Source organism: Mirounga angustirostris, unplaced genomic scaffold, assembly GCF_029215605.1.
Source record: "Mirounga angustirostris isolate CCGP_5_RB_7025 unplaced genomic scaffold, mMirAng1.0.hap1 SCAF_14, whole genome shotgun sequence".
Taxonomy (NCBI): Eukaryota; Metazoa; Chordata; class Mammalia; order Carnivora; family Phocidae; genus Mirounga; species Mirounga angustirostris.
This window is the reverse complement of record NW_026991722.1, coordinates 58,354,956-58,373,802: the sequence shown is the minus strand read 5'-3', so window position 1 is coordinate 58,373,802 and position 18,847 is coordinate 58,354,956. Positions and strand designations below refer to the sequence as shown.

Genomic DNA, 18,847 nt, shown 5'->3' with positions numbered 1-18,847 from the left:
GAGAGCGAGGAGTGATTTTCGTACCTTGACCTTCCTGTAACTCCTTCCAACCATCAGATAGTTCTCCTGAGGCTCGCAGAACAAGGAGAATATTAAGTATTTCATTTCAAAGTTTCCCCCTTATTGGAATAAAGCACTTGAAAAAGCAGAGAGCAAACTGCTAAAGAGCCTTTGTTTCAACACAACCTGCAGGGACATCCAGAGAGAAGGGGACATGGTTCCTTTAAACTATAACTTCACTAGACAGAAATGTCAAACTTATTCTGGTGTTTCTATGCTGAAGTTAACAAAAAGCATGACACACTCATTTCAATTTTTTATTAAAATACTCTTTTGCTTATAGGGACAACCAAAGAAAAAATACATAGTTCTGTATGTTGTAGATCATGTGAAATACCATTAACATAGACTCTGGGGAATGTAAAATAGATTTTTAAAATCTTCAAAGAAGCTTTCACAAAAACAAACTTGGTCTTAGTTTCTTTTCTCTATTTTGATGCTACTCTGCTTTATAAATAATTGTTCCAATATTCTAATATCTTACCAATTTTGTTTTCTGAATCTTTAGAAATAGTTTTTCTAAATGAAAGCCTCTCTTTATAGCATTCTATGTAAACAAAGACTTGCTTTATTTGAATTATCATTTGATTTGGTGCCACTATTTTGAGTACAATTTCTGCAATAATTTGATGCTAATTGGGGTGGGGAGGGACAAAAAACTAATTAGGAGCAAAGAACCTTTTATATATGGCTTATATAATACCTACTATTTCAGTTCTTTTTACCTAGTTATAAAAAAGTTAACAACCTAATTTTTGATTTAAAAAAAGAAAGAATTTTTACCAGAGCTTCAATATAGAAGTGAATTGTACTTAGAATAGTAATAAAAGGTCTAAATTTTAGTGGGGCTACTGATTTCTCAAATGTTATATTTTTAATTTGAAAAACATTGTTATTCAAAACCTGAAATACATTATAAACTGGAAATGGAATCTTTTAGGTGAACTCTGTCTTTCAACCCCATCATAAACCACAAAAACTAAGTAAAATTGAATATAAAATTTACCATTACATTTAGGGGTAATTTCTATTGGGAGAAAAAGATATAAGGAAAACCAGGTCAAATACAACATGGTTCAAGAAATTACCCTCCCAGTATAGGGGCAAAAGAGATACTACATTTGAAAATTTAATAATGAGAGCCTAATAAAGGTGATAAATGCAGTTAAAAAACGTTTGTTGACATATTTAAGGCAACATTAAGCAGGCTGTCAATAAACAAAAAACGATTTCTTTATTCATAAGTATGAAATTACTTTGAAGAATAGCAAAGTGGAAATGAAGAAGCTGGATGCAGATTCTTTTAAAACTTTCTCTTTTTTAAGTTTAAAAGGTTTTAAGAAAACCTTTAGCTTTATAGGCATTAATGAGGAAGGGGAGCTAAAATGTTTTCAAGGCACTTTTAAACAGAGGCATTCTAGATAAAAGGAAGAAAAAGATATCCCAATGTTTTCCGATTTTAAATATACATACAAGAGCTAAATTTTAGCTTTTTTTTGAAAGGCCAAAAGCTTTTGAAAAGGCAAAAGTACCTTAAGTATTCATTAGAGTTGTCTGAAAGAACAGAAAAGGTATTAAGGCTTTAGATTTTATGACAGTTAATCATGATATTACATATGATCTTGTAACTACTATTCATATAATGAATACAAAGTGTCTAAGAGCATTAGCTATTTTTATGTACTAAAATATTTAGACATATAAAAAGATATTCCTACAAGTTACTTGTAATTCATAATGTACTGAAGAAATTAATAATTTTGTAAAATTAAGAGTCTCTGTAATATAAATATTTATGTTTTAGATTCATGCTTGAAGACTGGGATTTTATTATGATGAAGGGTACACAGTATTTATCATTATTGAAACATGTAAAACAAAACAGTCTATAGTTAACATCATCTTGAACAGATCTCTTTTTCATTTCATAATCTTAACCTCCCACTGTAGGATTATATTTGTTTAATAAGAACATTCAATCCAGACAGAAACCTAAAGGAAAGATTACAATATAATAAAATAATTAATGTAAATAGTTTTAGATTTGTTTCCCATAAGAATTGCCAGCACTTTCAACCTTCCCTGCTCAAACCCATAAGTTTCTTCTTTATCCCCTATCACTCATCATTGGGGAACATGGCTCTGCCCATGCTAAGGCTGAGTGGGCTTGTTCTCTCTACCCAGCAGCATGGCTTCTCCTTTCAGCCTTGCCATCTCTGTACAACGGGACAAGCCATTTCCCTAGTGCTCTCAGTAGCATCTGATTTGGCAGGCATTTCCCATTGCTAGTGCTCTTTAAGCTGGTACCCTAAGTCAGAGAAATGCTTTAACTTTCTCATTATTTACCTAGCAGAATATTTAAGGCAGTGATACAGGTGTGCCTTGAAATTCTTGTTCAAAATTCTTTTATCACTACCTACTCAGTACTTTGGGCAAGGGGGTGTAGGAGAAGGAGAAACTTTCCCCAAAGTTCTGTCAACATGTGTATTACAGGATGGATTCTACTATATAAAAGTTCTAAACTGTAAAATGTAGTAAGCATTTACTTTCTAAAACGAACATTACAAGGTTTGAAATTAAGCTTTTAACGGTGATTTTTATGTGAGTTCTCAGGGTGATATATTTGAATATCTAGATAAAGGAGATAAACGAGTCAAGGCACAGTGAATGAAGTCTAGCGTACAACTGGAAAAACTCAGTGTCCCAGTAGTAGTAAATGAAGAAATCATAACTTACGTTAACATGCTCTAACACTTTCAAAACCAAAGGCTTTTGGAATGCTAGAAAAAAATGACATCAGGCTTTATGTCAGAGACCTCAGATCTTTCAAGGAATTCTCTGTGTACTTGCTTCTCATACGACCAAAGTTGTAAATGTATATAGGGGAAGGGGCTTATTGACAGTAGGCTATAAAATCAACCAGAGCAGTTATAATTTAACACATTACTGCATTTGTCATACTTTAACTCCATCCAAATTCTTTATATCTTCTTAACCTGCTAGCATTCTGGTGCAACCAGTAGACCTCACCAAATAGCTTTTTATATCTTTCTTGTTGACTAAATTGCTTTGGTTTGCATTCTTCTCCTTTAAAACATGCAGTTCATACATTTGACAGTTTTACTACCATAGTCGATGCACTCTGGACCAATGCACTCACAGCAGGCGTTATGGAACCAGCGATATTTGGATGCTCCCATGGACTCACAGGATATTTTACACTGATGTATGGACATGCAGTCATCAAAATAAACCACAGTACACATGTGTTCTGAAAAATAAAAAATTAAGAGCTCAGAGCAAGAAAAGAGGTAAAGCAGGAAATGATTTAATACCTGGCTGATATTAATAGTTATTCTTAGTTCCCTTACTGCTACTCTGCATAGGACAATGGATGAGGTGTAGGAAAAAAGATCACATATGTTAATTATATTGAGAAGGAAGTCAGAGTCTCCCATTCCAGCTGAAGAAGGTAAAGGGGCTTCCTTAGATTCTAGACTTTGATCTCAAAGTTAAGGTTACTGGGCTTAACATTTGATATGCTTCAGAGCTGTGACTTTTAAATTGGGCATTTCTGGTAAGATTTCCTTAGAGGAGAGAATTCTCCAGCTAAAAGAAGTTTGAAAAATAATGTTCTAGGGGCACATGGGTGGCTCAGTTGGTTGAGCATCCAAGTCTTGACTTCGGCTCGTGAGATTGAGCTCCACAATCCAGCTCTATGCTAGACATGGAGCCTGCTTAAGATTCTCTCTCTCTCTCTCAAAAAAAAAGATTGTCTCTCTCCTTCTTCCTCTGCCCCTCACTCTTTTCACTCCCTCTCTAAAAAAAAAAAAAAAAAACTGTTCTAAAGTTATACTGAGAATTTACAATAAAATAAAGCAAACTTAATTCAAATGATGCAAAGTGGTTAGCAACACATGGCACAATTCAGCACTGGCTATTAAAAAATACTCTTATTATCAGCAGCAATTTCTAGTCTTGCTTTTCAACACAACTATTTTCGATTGTTTCAATTTTTAGTTCTCCTGGTAGTTAATGCCATCTGATGACCTTGGTAGGAGCATAAGGTATGTGAAATAAATAAAAAACAATAAAAACCATTAATTGAGAGAGTATGATTAAAGTCTGTTATTTTACAGAGCCACTTACAGAACTGATAAATCACCAGGGGTCTGAATAGTAAGGAAAGGCTTAATGGAAAAATCTGCACTTGTATTAGAAGAATTAAAAGCAAAGTTACCAGGTAACAAAATAAGGAAAGTCACAAGGACACCAGTGTAGTGTGCATGGGGAATGGAGTGGAGGCAAGCCCACTGCAGTGAATGGTTAGCATCAGGAGACAACAGAACCACTACTGAGTGTCATGTCAAAATGGAAAACAGGGAGGCCAGTATAGCACGAGACCAGGCAGACTAGGGATTGGCAGTGAGCAGGACAGGGGAGCTTTGAATCTCAGGTGATTAGTATTTACCAACTTCCTTTCATTTGTTTATTCAACAAGTATTTACTGAACATCTACTATGGAATAATAGCCATTAGGACTCAAAGAGTAACCAGAGAATCTAAGGAACTAAGTAGAAAATGGTAGACCTAGAAGGTAAAAACAGACAACAAATCGAAAAATAAATATGGGGAGAAGGCAATTATAGGAATAGGAGGCAGTTTATTCCACCTGGGAGCAAGGGGTACCTAGAGAAGGTGTCAAAGAGGAAAAATTTTAACTCTGTCTTGAAAGATAGTTGGTATTTCCAGGAAACTTGGCTGCCTGGTAATTATTTCATTAAATTAAATAACATTTGAACAAAATTTATGAATTATTTAGTATCTATTATGTAGATTACATTTTAATGGGGAAAATGGTAGCAAAATATCTGAATAAGGCACACTCCATATATTTCTGATCTTTTCCAAAATCTAGAATTTGTCTTTTAAGGTAGTTTAACAAAAAAACCCAATAAGAATTCTTAATCTGAATATCATTAACAAATGTTGTTTTGCTTTTACTACTGATGTCCAAAGTTCATACTATTTCACAAAGGCAGGACTGTAATAGAGGGCACAACAAAAAGCCAAATAAAAAAAGTACAGGGGCGCCTGGGTGGCTCAGTCAGTTAAGCGTCTGCCTTTGGCTCAGGTCATGATCCCAAGGTGCTAGGCTCAAGCCCCACGTCAGGCTCCCTGCTCAGTGGGGAGTCTGCTTCTCTCTCTCTCCCTCAGTCCCTGCTCATGCTCTCTCTCTCACTCGCTTTCTCTCAAATAAATAAAATCTTAAAGAGTACAAGTTATACTATTTATGTATAATTCATCTCATATTTTAAGAAATAACTGCAATTTTCATAACTGCCTTATTTTTCCACAGTAAAATTGTGCAGAAGCTTTTACTTGAAAATATCGAAGACTTTATAAAAGTTACATACCCTGTACATTCCAAAATTAAGGAATGACTTCACATTAATAAACGTTCTTTAATATGCTTCTCAAAGTTATATAAGCCATTCTTCCATTTAGTTCCCCTTCTGACCAAGAGTACTGGAGTTAGTTTATACCTGCAAATTAGATATCTGTAATATCAACTTGCCCATAAAGAAATTTAGCTGATGACCTTGGCATCATTTGTAGTGCCAATGCTATTACAAAAACGTGACTTCCTGGGACTCTCTGAATGTTATCTGACAGTGAGCAATACTATATTAAGAAAGCAGCACTGTTGCTATCTTATGGAAAGAACAACTAAAGCCTAATACAAATAAACATCAAAATTAGAACCAGGTTATCTATCTTCCAACACAATCTCTATCACTGAGTGGTGACAATATGCTTGACATACCTCCTTATCTACTTAAGGACTGGGGTTATTACAGTCCATAATTTACTTAAGACTAGATAAACTCAAAGCCAAAAACTGGTCTAAAAGGTAATATAAGTTTCACAGATTACACAGCAAGTGAGGGGGCAAGATAGAAAGTCAACTGTGGGTAGTTACCTTTGTCACTGGAATAAGGTGCGTGAACATTATTGCTAGGAACAGACACATTTTGATGGTGTGCCTGGTTCACAGTTTCTAAAAATGAAACCAGATTCTCATGATGTGAGAGTTCTTCTGCGACAGGGAAGGAAACAATGTTCCAGTTCAACTGAGTGTCTCCTTCTGTGAGAGCCCGGAAGAGAGAAGGGATTGGCTCATGAAGCTCTTCCACAGTGCTCTTTGAAGTTGGAGGTGTGTCACTATAGTTTCGAGGATTACACATACCTAGGGGAGGAGGAACAAAGAAAAGAAAAGTTAATTTTTCTCACTGGTTGGAATATCATGCAATATTGTTAGTTAATGCCTGCGATCAAAGCTCCAACATATTAAAATTAATTTGCTTCTAACATTATATGTAGATATTTTCCTAACTTTTTTGGCTAAGGGGCCCTAGAAGTGGTGACACTCCCGTAGCACCGAGCACATCAAGTGCTCAGAGGTTGTTTTCTAAATACCTATCCTCTGCTAAGAGGAACCAGAGCTATATGGAGAAAAATCTGATTCCAGGGCTGGGCCAGGGAAAGTACAAAATGACCCTGGGATACTGTCTATGCCTAAAAGTAAGGAAATGCTCAGTGAATGATGGGATGTATCAAAAAAACACAGGAAGCAACGAGAGGGGCCCCCACTGGCCAAATAGACAATTTTAATATCAAAATAAATAATGATAATAATGGATTACCCCCTATAAATAAAATAGGAATTAATGAGTCTTTATGTTATCAATAAATGAATAAATAAATGAAGGAAAAGCTCCTCCTTTTAGTAGAGTATCCAACTGATAAATGTAGAAGAAATGAAGGAAATAGAAAATTACCAGCTGGCAACTATCACAGAGGTGTTTGATTCAGATGTCAATGGATGCCAAAGCTGGTGGGTGGAGGTTAGATGAGGAACATATTAAAGTACTCTTGGAAAACTCTCTACAGAATACTAACCAATTACAAAAGGGTAGAAAATCTGGCAGATGCCAATGTGATCAGGAAATCAAGGTTAACATGACCAGTGATGCAACAGGTTGATGTGTATCACTTCATGTAATGCATAACTTCATTTCAGTGCTGTTGTTGCCAAGAATGTCTAACTTAAGTATGGTTATCAGTCAACATCAGGTGGATCAAGGTTTAGGGTCATCCTACATAATGTAAAGTCTGTACTCAATGAAACTGTCAAGGGAAAGACTACAGTACTGTTTCAAATTGAATGAGTCTGATCAGACATGACAACTAAATGCATCACATATTCTGGACAGGAGCCTGGATCAGAAAAGATATCACAAGAGATACTGCTAAGACAGTTGGCAAAATATGAATGAGGTTTGTGGACTGGGTGGCAGTGTTGTAACAATGTTGGCTTCCTTACTTGGAGGGTGCATGCCAGTTATGTAGGAGAATGTTCTTGTTGGAAAATACAGACTGGAACATTTAGGAGTGATGGGCTATCATGTATAAAGCTTGATTTCTAAAGGTTCAAAAAAGGTTGAATGATCATGCATGTTTGGGGAGTGTGTGTGAAGGGAGAGGAAGGGGTAATGAACAATGGAACCAATTCAGTAAAATGTTAGTAACTGGGGAATCTGGGTGAGGGGATACAAGAGTCTTACCCCTTCTGGCAGATTTTCTCTACATTTAAAAATTATTTCAAAATGAATTATTTTTAAAAATAATCTTAAAAAGGGAAAATGGCAGAAGAGAATTAGGGATAGTGACGATAGAAAACTCCTTCGGGGTGTTTTGCTGTAAAGGGGAGAGCTGAGAAAATACTTAATCAGCCCCAATCTTTGGGCTATTCCAGCTGATGTTATGTGGAGCAGAAGGGAGCTACCCAGAACACAGGTTCATGAGCTAATTAAACGATTATTACTGTTTTAAGCCACTATGTTTTGGGGTACATTGTTTAGTAGCAATAATAACTGGAAAGGAGCCCTCTGGATTTCCTTTTGTGAATGATACTTTTAAAAATTAAATTATACTTCATTTTGGTTTAGTATTCATTAGGCCTAATATGGAGTTTTTCTTTTTCCTCAGACTAAAATTTTGAAAAGTTAAACCAAATTTATAAATTCTGACATTTTATAAGTTTAGGCAGAAGGAAAAATCATCTCGTGTTTTCTACATGACACTTTATTACTTTAAGGAACATGGCAAGAGCTGAGGATAAGGTTGTGCAGACTCGAACCCAGATATGGACCCTCAGCTCTATGGTCAGATAATCTTTGACAAAGCAGGAAAAAACATGCAATGGCAAAAAGACAGTCTCTTCAATAAATGGTGCTGGGAAAATTGGACAGCCACATGCAGAAGAATGAAACTCGACCATTCTCTAACACCATTCACAAAGATAAACTCAAAGTGGATGAAAGACCTCAATGTGAGACAGGAATCCATCAAAATCCTAGAAGAGAACACAGGCAGTAACCTCTTTGACATCGTCCACAGCAACTTCTTTCAAGATACATCTCCAAAAGCTAGTGAAACAAAAGCAAAAATGAACTTTTGGGGCTTCATCAAGATAAAAAGCTTCTGCACAGCAAAGGAAACAGTCAACAAAACAAAGAAGCAACCCACAGAATGGGAGAAGATATTTGCAAATGACACTACAGATAAAGGACTGGTATCCAAGATCTATAAAGAACTTCTCAAATTCAACACCCAAAAAACAAATAATCAAGTCAAAAAGTGGGCAGAAGATATGAAAAGACACTTCTCTGAAGAAGACATACAAATGGCTAACCAGACACATGAAAAAATGTTCATCATCATTAGCCATCAGGTTATTTCAAAATTCAAATCAAAACCACATTGAGATACCACCTTACACCAGTTAGAATGGCCAAAATGGACAGGGAAAGAAACAACAAGTGCTGGAGAGGTTGTGGAGAAAGGGGAACCCTCTTACACTGTTGGTGGGAATGCAAGTTGATACAGCCACTTTGGAAAACAGTGTGGAGGTGCCTCAAAAATTTAAAAATAGAGCTACCCTATGACCCAGCAATTGCACTCCTGGGTATTTACCCCAAAGACACAGATGTAGTGAAAAGAAGGGCCGTATGCACCCCAATGTTCATAGCAGCAATGTCCGCAATAGCCAAACTGTGGAAAGAGCCGAGATGCCCTTCAACAGATGAATGGATAAAGAAGATGTGGTGAAAAAAAAAAAAAAAAGAAGATGTGGTCCATATATACAATGGAATATTACTCAGCCATCAGAAAGGATGAATACCCAACTTTTATAGCAACATGGATGGGACTGGAGGAGATTATGCCAACTGAAATAAGTCAAGCAGAGAAAGTCAATTATCATATGGTTTCACTTATTTGTGGAACATAAGGAATAGCAAGAAGGACATTAGGAGAAGGAAGGGAAAAATGAGTGTGGGGGGGAATTGGAGGGAGAGATGAACCATGAGAGACTATGGACTCTGAGAAACAAACAGGGTTTTAGAGGGGAGGGGGGAGGGGGGATTGGTTAGCCCGGTGATGGGTATTAAGGAGGGCACGAACTGCATGGAGCACTGGGTGTTATACGAAAACAATGGATCGTGGATCACCACATCAAAAACTAATGATGTACTGTATGGTGACTAACATAACATAATAAAATTAAAAAAAAAAAAAAAGGTTGTGCAGACTCTTCATAAAATCTTTCATTACATATGAACTTTAACGATTTTGACTGAGAAACAGAATCATGAATTAAAGGGTCAAATCTGACTCCTTTATTCACAAAAGCAGAGGTAGGCCCAGATAAATTAAATGATTTGTCCACTGTTATATAATCTAGGATTAGAGCCAAGCTTATGATTCAGTCTGATTTAATATCCGCTGCTCATTTTAATAACCACATTCCATAAATAATCATTAAGTGGTGGCATTGTAAAGTGAATAATACTTAGAATATGTGAATTATACAAATATATATAATATATTCTTCTGCCAGACTTTATAATGAATGAAAATTAGTAATCTGAGACGAAAAAGCAAAAAAACAGTTCAACAGAAGAGCTAAACTCAACATCTACTGAGACTTTAAAGAAACTTCAGGGCTAATTACTAGAGATTAAATTACATTACAAAAAGTTTTGAGGGGGGAGTTTTGTGCATTTAACAAACTTAGGCCAAAAACATTTGTAATTTAAATCTGAATACATTGCACTAAAATCAGTAAGCATGAAGTAAATGCTTGCTATTTAGTATTTTTCCATGGCATTGTTTTAAAGCTTTCATATATCTTTCTTTTTTCAACTAGGATCACGTCCAGAGAGATCATCACTAGAGACTCTTAGGCAATGCGGATTTTGACCCTCTATCTCTTGCCTGAAGCACTCTTCAAATTCTGCATTCTTTCAAACATGGTGAGTTATGAAATCTGACCTTCCAATGATATGTGGGATTTCTCCTGCAGAGAAATCTCCTTCAGAAAAAGCAACCTTCTGAAATTTCTGGAAATTCTTCAGTTGTCTATATTCATTATGTACAGTGGATCAGTTTCTGGGTAGAGAGTTACTAACCACTCACAGTTTAAAACAATTAGTAAAACTTCTCTGGGAAGCATCTATCATCCTCCTGAAGTTTATCATTGCTAGTTTTTCTTTAGTTGACTACCGAGATTATTTTTGGAGCTCTCATTTCTTTCCAGGATCATTTTCTTGAGTCAGTTTGTTACTTTGTGGCATGCTGTCACTACACTGAAATTTTAAAAACTAATTATACTAAAATTTTAAAGACATATAAAGTATTCTGGCTCCGCACGTGATAGAGAGGCCCCAAATCAGAAAACCAATGGCAACAACTGAAAAGGCAAGCATTTCAAATCCTTTAAGTGCATAGAAGTTTGTTTTTCTAATGTGTGCTTAATTCTTTCATATCTGACCTGTTGTCATCATACCTTTGAAAACTGAGGTTACATTAAAGTAGACTTTACTTCATGAAAACCACATTTTAGGGTAGAAATTAAGACTAAGGGGAAAAAAGGTATTACTTTCCTTAATGAAGGTGCATGGTTAAACAGCAACAACAGAGTCCAGAAAAATGTATAATAAAAAATTCCTTTCCACTCCTTCCACCCCTAACTCCACTCTCCAGACACAGCCACTTTAAAAGTCTATTCTTAAGTTTCTCTGGTGGTTACCTCTATGGGAATTTAAATAAAAATGATTAATTTACCAAAAGCAGTAAAAATATCTTTAGATCTTATCTATTAATCCTCTTATATGAGAGATGAAATTAAAGTTCATTTATACTAACCCTCTCTCCTGTATTTCTAGTAAATGTATTATTCTAATACCATAATTTGTTTCCTTTGCAATCTTAAATATACTTAAACTTCTGATTTTTATTCCACATGTCTTAATTCCCTCATTTGCAGTTAAGGATGCAGGTGCCTTTCCCACTTTCCACCCAACTTCTCCTAACTTATGTTGACAAACTTAATAACTATGTTCTGTTGCCTAAATACAATGAAAACTTCTTGTCTTACTATAGGCTGATTCTAAAAGTTGAAAACAAGCAAACAGCAGTTTACCTTAACATGACCCCATAAATATTGTTCACTGTAATACAGAAAGTATGATAGGATTTCCTTGCCCAATGCCATATTAACAGAGGAAAATATTTCTTAATTTTAAGATAAAATGAACTTTTCCATGAACCCCATAAAATACTGAAAATCAGCTATTTCACATAGCATTATCTATTGGTCTTCTTGCCAAAAAATATAAAACCTGAATCCAATCAAACTTTAACAACTAGCTTCAAATTACTGGAAATACAGAAAGGCAGAGGAACAAGTTAAACAACAACCTCAAGGAAGTAAACAGTCAAATCCTGAATGTGGGATATTCTACAGGCAAAGTGTTTCTTCAATATGTCAAATGGCATGAGAAAAAAACACACAACCAGATACCATGCAAGGATCTTGTTTGGATCAATTTGAACATATCAACTATACAAATACATTTTTGAGACAAATGGAGAAACTTGATTATGAACTGGAATGTTAGATTATACCAAGAAATTACTGTTAATTTTGTAGGTTTCCTAATAGCATTATTATTAAAAAAGTAAATGTCTTTATTTTCTTTTAGAGATTGAAACTGAAGGATGCAGATGCATTATTTACTGTCTATAATTTGCTTTTCAATATTTATATGCCAAGTCAGAAAAAAGTGGATAGATGAAACAAATGCGGCGTGCTTTTTTATAACTGCTGAATCCAGTGATGGGTATATAAGAATTCACCATACTATTCTCTCTGCTTCTCTGTATATGGGAATACTTTCATAACAGCAAACCAACTGCCATATTTAATTCCTAGGACTAATATTTTCTTGTTGAACTTTTGTATTTTCTTGCTATTTCTATACTTGGAATTTTCTTGGAATGTGTGTGTGTGTACCACAAATAACAAACTTACAACAAATCTTGAAAAATTATTCTGCTTCTCAATTGTATGCTTGATACCCTCTGGAACTCATTTTCTTCTCAGATACTTCTCAGGGCCCTCACTTACTGCTTCAGGCAGGCTAGTTGTCTCTTAAGCCTCTGTATTATTTATGTTTTTAATTTTCTGTATTTCATGATGTTTTGACATCTTATAAAAAGCTTTCTGGCTGGGGAGAGACTGCTTTCTGGGCTAGTCAATTCTAGGAGCCAGCAAAGGGCTCAGCCAGGAGTAGGCTTTGGATATGCAAACTGACCAGTCCTGAGCCACACCTCCTCCACCAGCCCAAGCAACCCAGGAGGCACGTGCTTAACCAAGTCAGGCCCAGTACTAACCAACTAGAGACCACCTGCAGAGCCTAGAGTCCCTGGGAATGATTCAAACCAGCCAGACAGAAACTGCTTGCCCTGTCCTGCATTGACTTTCCTGTGGAAACCTCACTGAAGATTCTGGCCCAGATTTTTCTTTTGCTCCTGTCTTTTTGCCACTTGACCAAAACCTGGTGCTGCTTCTGTGATCCTGCGTGGCATGCAGTGACCCCCTCTCTGAGACCTGTGATTTATAATGAACTTTGTTCCTTGAGCCCTTCCTGTGCCTCTCTGAGGCCACACCTGACTGACCACAGTAGTTATCATCTTATAACTGTCCTTAAATCAACTCCTGGTTAAAGCTTTCATTCAACCCATGTTCTTCTCTTTCTTGGTCTTCTGCCTTATTATTCATATCAAATCTGGTGTGTGAGAAATAACTTCGAGTTCTTGCTGTTTTAATTTTACATTCACATTCTTGATCAATAATTTGTCAATTCAAAGTAATTTTCCAACTGTGCACTTGAGGCATTGGTCCAGAGACAGTGATGAGAAGTCTGATGGCAGTGTGACTCTTCTTTTTTTTAACTCAGGTTTTTTATTCATGATTTATTTATTTATTTATTTTTTAAGTAGGCTCCACACCCAATGTGGGGCTTGAACTCACAACCCTGAGATCAAGAGTCACATGCTCTACCAACTGAGCCAGCCAGGTGCCCCAACAGTGTGATTCATATTCCTTGTACATAAACTCTATTGTTATTTCTGAGATCTTTCAGAATATTATTTGACTTGGCAGTAGTAAGACTGTATGAGGCTGGGGCGCCTGGGTGGCTCAGATGGTTAAGCGTCTGCCTTCGGCTCAGGTCATGATCCCGGGGTCCTGGGATCGAGTCCCACATCGGGCTCCCTGCTCAGTGCAGAGCCTGCTTCTCCTTCTCCCTCTGCCATTCCCTCTGCTTGTGCTCTTCTATCTCTCTGTCAAATAAATAAATAAAATCTTAAAAAAAAAAAAAAAGACTGTATGAGGCTGTGTCTAGATGTAGGTCTTTTCTCATTAATCTTGCTCAGCATTCTGTAGATTCTTCCAGTCTAAGGATGCATGTTTTTCTCTCAGCTTTGGAAAGTCTTCTTCTATTATTTCTTTGACAAGTTCTTCCCTCTTATTTTTTATTCTTCCCCAGAGTATCTATTTTTCCTGTCATATTTTCTTTTTTTAAAAAAATATTTTATTTATTTATTTGAGAGAGTGAGCAAGAGAGAGAACACAGGCAGGAGGAGCAGCAGAGAGAGGGAGAAGCAGGCTCCCCACTGAGCAGGGAGCCTGACGCGGGGTTTAATCCCAGGACCCCAGGATCATGACCTGAGCCGAAGGCAGACGCTTAACCGCCTAAGCCACCCAGGCACCCCTCTTGTCGTTTTCCATCTGTCTGTTTGCTCTATATTTCTATGACATTCCAGTATTATTTTTAACCTCTCTTAACAACTTTTCTAATCAAATTTTAAATTTGCAAATGCTTTCTTGTTCTGTTTTTGATAATACAGATGTTTTCTCAAATTCCTCTAAAATATAGCCATTATTTTTCTTTTTTTTTTTTAAAGATTTTGTTTATTTGACAGAGCGAGAGCACAAGTAGGCAGAGCAGCAGGCAGAGGGAGAGGGAGAAGCAGGCTCTCAGCGGAACAGGGAGCCCAACGTGGGGCTCGATCCCAGCACCCTGGGATCATGACCTGAGCCGAAGGCAGACGCTTCACCAACTAAGCCACCCAGGCGTGCCAGCCATTACTTTTCTTAAAGATTTATTTCCTAAAGATTTCCTCCATCGTCAGTTGATCTGCTGTTTTACCTTGTTCTTTCCTTCAAGGTACTTGTTCTACTTTGCTTGCATGTCTGGTATTAGGCTGGAGACATCTACCTCTCCTGCAATGCCTAAATGAGGAGCGCTTTCTCGCTCTCCTCCAAAGGTTTTGACTCTGCAATGCCAACAACACACCAGTGCTTCTAGTCCTTTCTGGTTAACTCCTTCAATTTCTCTAGAGAGAATCTCTCCAATTTTTTTTTTTTTTTAATCTAGGTTATTTGGAACTTCAGAATGAGAGAGGGGGTAGGGTATCAAATCATACAGCTGTTCTTTAGACAGGTCTTCGAATAATCTTGCTATTTTCAGATCCATTTCTCATTCCTACATGCCACAAAAGCCAAAGCTGAACCTGAAGATTCTTTGGGGGGTTAGCTGGGAAGGTCACTCCTAATCCTACCATAACCCCCTTTTTTGCAAATTATTTTGGTGTTTCTTCCAATCTGTTTACTAAACAGCATGATTCTCCATCTTTCCTTTTAGATATTTCTCCAATTATAATTTCTTCCTCTCTCTTTGCTGTTAAAGTTTACTTCCAGTTGTATTCCTTTATTTCATTTTCAGTGGAGTCTAATATGTACAAGGGAGAACATGCGTGAACACAGACCTCTGTGTGGAACCAGAAGTCACATTTCCTTCAAGTGTTTGTAAATGTGATGAATCATATTCTCTTTCACTATCGCTTGTGCTCTGACTCTTGCCCTCTCCCCCACTCCCTATCTCATCTTTTTTTCCCCCCAGAACCTCTTGTATCCAACTACCTACAGGGCATCTCCACTTGAAAACCTTACATGCCCCTCAAACTCAACTGTCCCAGTCATCTTCCCCAACATACCTGGACATTATATAGGCATCCTCTATCTTAGTTCCTGTCACAATATATCCAGTCACACAAGCCAGAAACCCAGAGGCTATTTTGGCTCCCATTTCCCCTCAATTCCTACTCCCAAAGTGTCACCAAGTGTGGTCAAGTTAACCTTCTAGTGGCTTAGTCAGTTAAGTGTCTGCCTTCGGCTCAGGTCATGATCCCAGGGTCCTGGGATCGAGCCCCACATTGGGCTCCCTGCTTGGCGGGAAGCCTGCTTCTCCCTCTCCCACCCCCCCCCCCCCCGCTTGTGTTCCCTCTCTCACTGTGTCTCTCTCTGTCAAATAAATAAATAAAATCTTAAAAAAAAAAAAAGTTAACCTTCTAATTATTTTTCCAACAAGGCCACATCTGTTCATCTCCTTTGCTATCACTCCAGACCAAGTCCCCATCAAATTTTGACTAGACCTGGAAACACTGTATTTTGATGGATTTTAAACTCTATCTTGCATTCTCCCTCAGAAAATGCATATTACTGAATTTTACCATCTGTTATCTTTCCTTTTTGGCTATTATATTCTGTACACTCAGTCATACTTCTTCCTCATTAACCAATAACCTCAATACCTGGATCACTATACCTCATTTCCACCCCCAGACCCACTATCACTCTTGACAATTTCAATATTCACACTGAAGATCCACCTAATACCCTGGTCTTTTGTTGCTAGAACCCCTTAGTGATATGATTTGTAAATCCACCCCACCTCAGTCACTCAACTCATAGGTATAGCATTGATTCTCCTCTTTCCTCATATCCTAGATCCACTTCAAATAAAATTCTGACAGCTTACCTCCAAAATATCTCCTGAATCTGAGCTGTACCATTTTCACTAATTATTGATACTAGTCCACTCTACTATCATCTGTTACTTCAACTACTGCAACTGCCTAATTGACCCCCCACCCTATTTGTTATCTGTTCTCTTTATATTCTAAAGTCCATATTCCACACAGTAGCCAGAATGATCATTTATTTATTTTTTAAAGATTTTATTTATTTATTTGACAGAGAGAGACACAGTGAGAGAGGGAACAGAAGCAGGGGGAGTGGGAGAGGGAGAAGCAGACTTCCCGCTGAGCAGGGAGCCCGATGCGGGGCTCGATCCCAGGACCCTGGGATCATGACCTGAGCCAAAGGCAGACGCTTAACGACTGAGCCACCCAGGTGCCCCAGAATGATCATTTAAAAATGTAATTCTGATATCACCACTGCACATTCTCCAGTCGGTTTCCATTATACTTGGGGAACAATCCAAACTCCTTTTCATGTCCTCCAAGATCTGTCCCTTACCCACTTCTCTCATTCTTTTCCTTCTACCCTTCCTCTTGATCACTAACATCGAGCCACACTGATCTTTCTATTTTCAATTTTGGATCTTTAGCAATCGCACTTAAAACACTTATATTTTGATATATTAAGTGGTTCACATCAATCTTTGGTTGGTGGCGGTTAACTAAAGTTAATGATTTCTAAAGTTTGCTGGAGATTGATTCTTGTTAGCTCTTTCAAAAATTAGAATTTTCCAGTACTGACAAAAGGAGGAAACAAAACCTCTTTGAGACTTATCATTCACTTAAATGTTTTCCCTAAATGAAAGAAAAATGACCAAAAATATTATTAAAAGATGCTTTCTCCCCTGAAACTAATAATACACTGTATGTTAACTAAATTGAATTTAAATTTTAAAAAAAGATGCTTTCTGCTCTCAGTAAAAATAAAATTATTCTAAATGTATCTTGAATTCTTTTTTCTTTTTTTAAAGATTTTATTTATTTGTCAGAAAGAGAGAAAGAGAGAGAAAGCACAAGCAGGGGGAGGAGCAGGCAGAGGGAGAAGCAGGCTTCCCGCTGAGCAGGGAGCCCGAAGTGGGACTCGATTTCAGGACCCTGGGATCATGACCTGAGCTGAAGGCCGATGCTTCACTGACTGAGCCACCTAAGTGTCCTGGTATCTCGGATTCTGATCATTATACTTTTATAAAATAAAAAGTGTGAAAAATACCTATGTCTTTACTGAAAGTATGTATGAGAAATATTTAACTTTAGAGAGAGGTACAGGGGTAAAAGGAAATGAAACATTTCATATATATTCTATTATTTTTTGAATTTACTATGTCAGTAATTTTAGTTTTTAAATTATATTTTGAAGGAAAATACACATGTGTTAATAGTAGCAGATATTGAAGGTCCTTTTCCATATTTTTCTAAAATTCAACACAATACTTTCACCCTAAATAACCTACTTAGATGTGTAAAATTATTACTTCATTAGTTTTCTTTAAAATACTGAATATATAAATATAATACTCCAGGTATTTTTAAAAAGGATACATTTGAGTAGCAGTTCCCAAAGTTAAGAACTTTGCGGAGTCTTCAAGATCCTTTCAGAGGATTCATAGAGTCAAAATAATTTTCATAAGACTTTGTCTGTTTTACAGGTCTGACATCCACACTGATGGTACAAAAGCAATGATGGGTATAATATTTGGCACTTTAGACTGAATCAAGGCAGTGGCACCAAACTGTTATGAGTAGTCACTGTATTCTTTACCACCAAGTACAGTTTCGTTTTGTTTTGTTTTTAAAAGACTAGTTTCACTTAAGACAATGCTTAATGAAACAAAAACAATTATAAATTTCATTAAATGGGGACCCTTGAATGCATGACTTTTTAACATTCTGTGTGATGAACTGGGAAATACGCAGAAAATACTTGCTGCACACTTAGGTATAATGCCTGTGTCAAGGAAATCACTTATCGAATTGCAAGCTGAACTATCTACTTTTTCCTTAGAATACTATTTTTTTTTAAAGATTTTATTTATTTATTTGAGAGAGAGAGAATGAGAGACAGAGAGCATGAGAGGGAGGAGGGTCAGAAGGAGAAGCAGACTCCCTGCCGAGCAGGGAGCCTGATGCGGGACTCGATCCCGGGACTCCAGGATCATGACCTGAGCCGAAGGCAGTCGCTTCACCAACTGAACCACCCAGGCGCCCTAGAATACTATTTTTACTTAAGAAAAAAAATGACTACCAGACAAACCATGATTATGAAGAATTATGTACCTAGGAGATATTTTATTGAAAATCCATGAAGTGAACATGCTGCTTCAAGGATGTAACTCACAATATTGTAGATAATAAAACACAAGTTTTTTGTTTTTTTTTGCTTTTAATTTTATTATGTTAGTCACCATACATGTATCATTGGTTTTTGATGTGGTGATCCACGATCCATTGTTTTCGTATAACACCCAGTGCTCCATGCAGTTCGTGCATTCCTATT

General features: G+C 36.9%; 1 protein-coding gene across 1 annotated transcript in view; it reads right to left on the bottom strand.

Annotated features, from left to right (window-relative positions):
* Positions 1–303: 303 nt before the first annotated feature.
* TWSG1 (twisted gastrulation BMP signaling modulator 1) overlaps positions 304–18,847 on the bottom strand; it is a 75,622-nt gene continuing 57,078 nt past the window's right edge. The window contains exons 4-5 of the mRNA XM_045887040.2: positions 6,044–6,310; positions 304–3,331 (exon numbers count right to left, since the gene is read on the bottom strand). Of these exons, the coding sequence (XP_045742996.1) occupies positions 3,150–3,331; positions 6,044–6,310 (449 nt within the window). The 3' untranslated portion in view covers positions 304–3,149. The remainder of the gene's footprint in view (positions 3,332–6,043; positions 6,311–18,847) is intronic.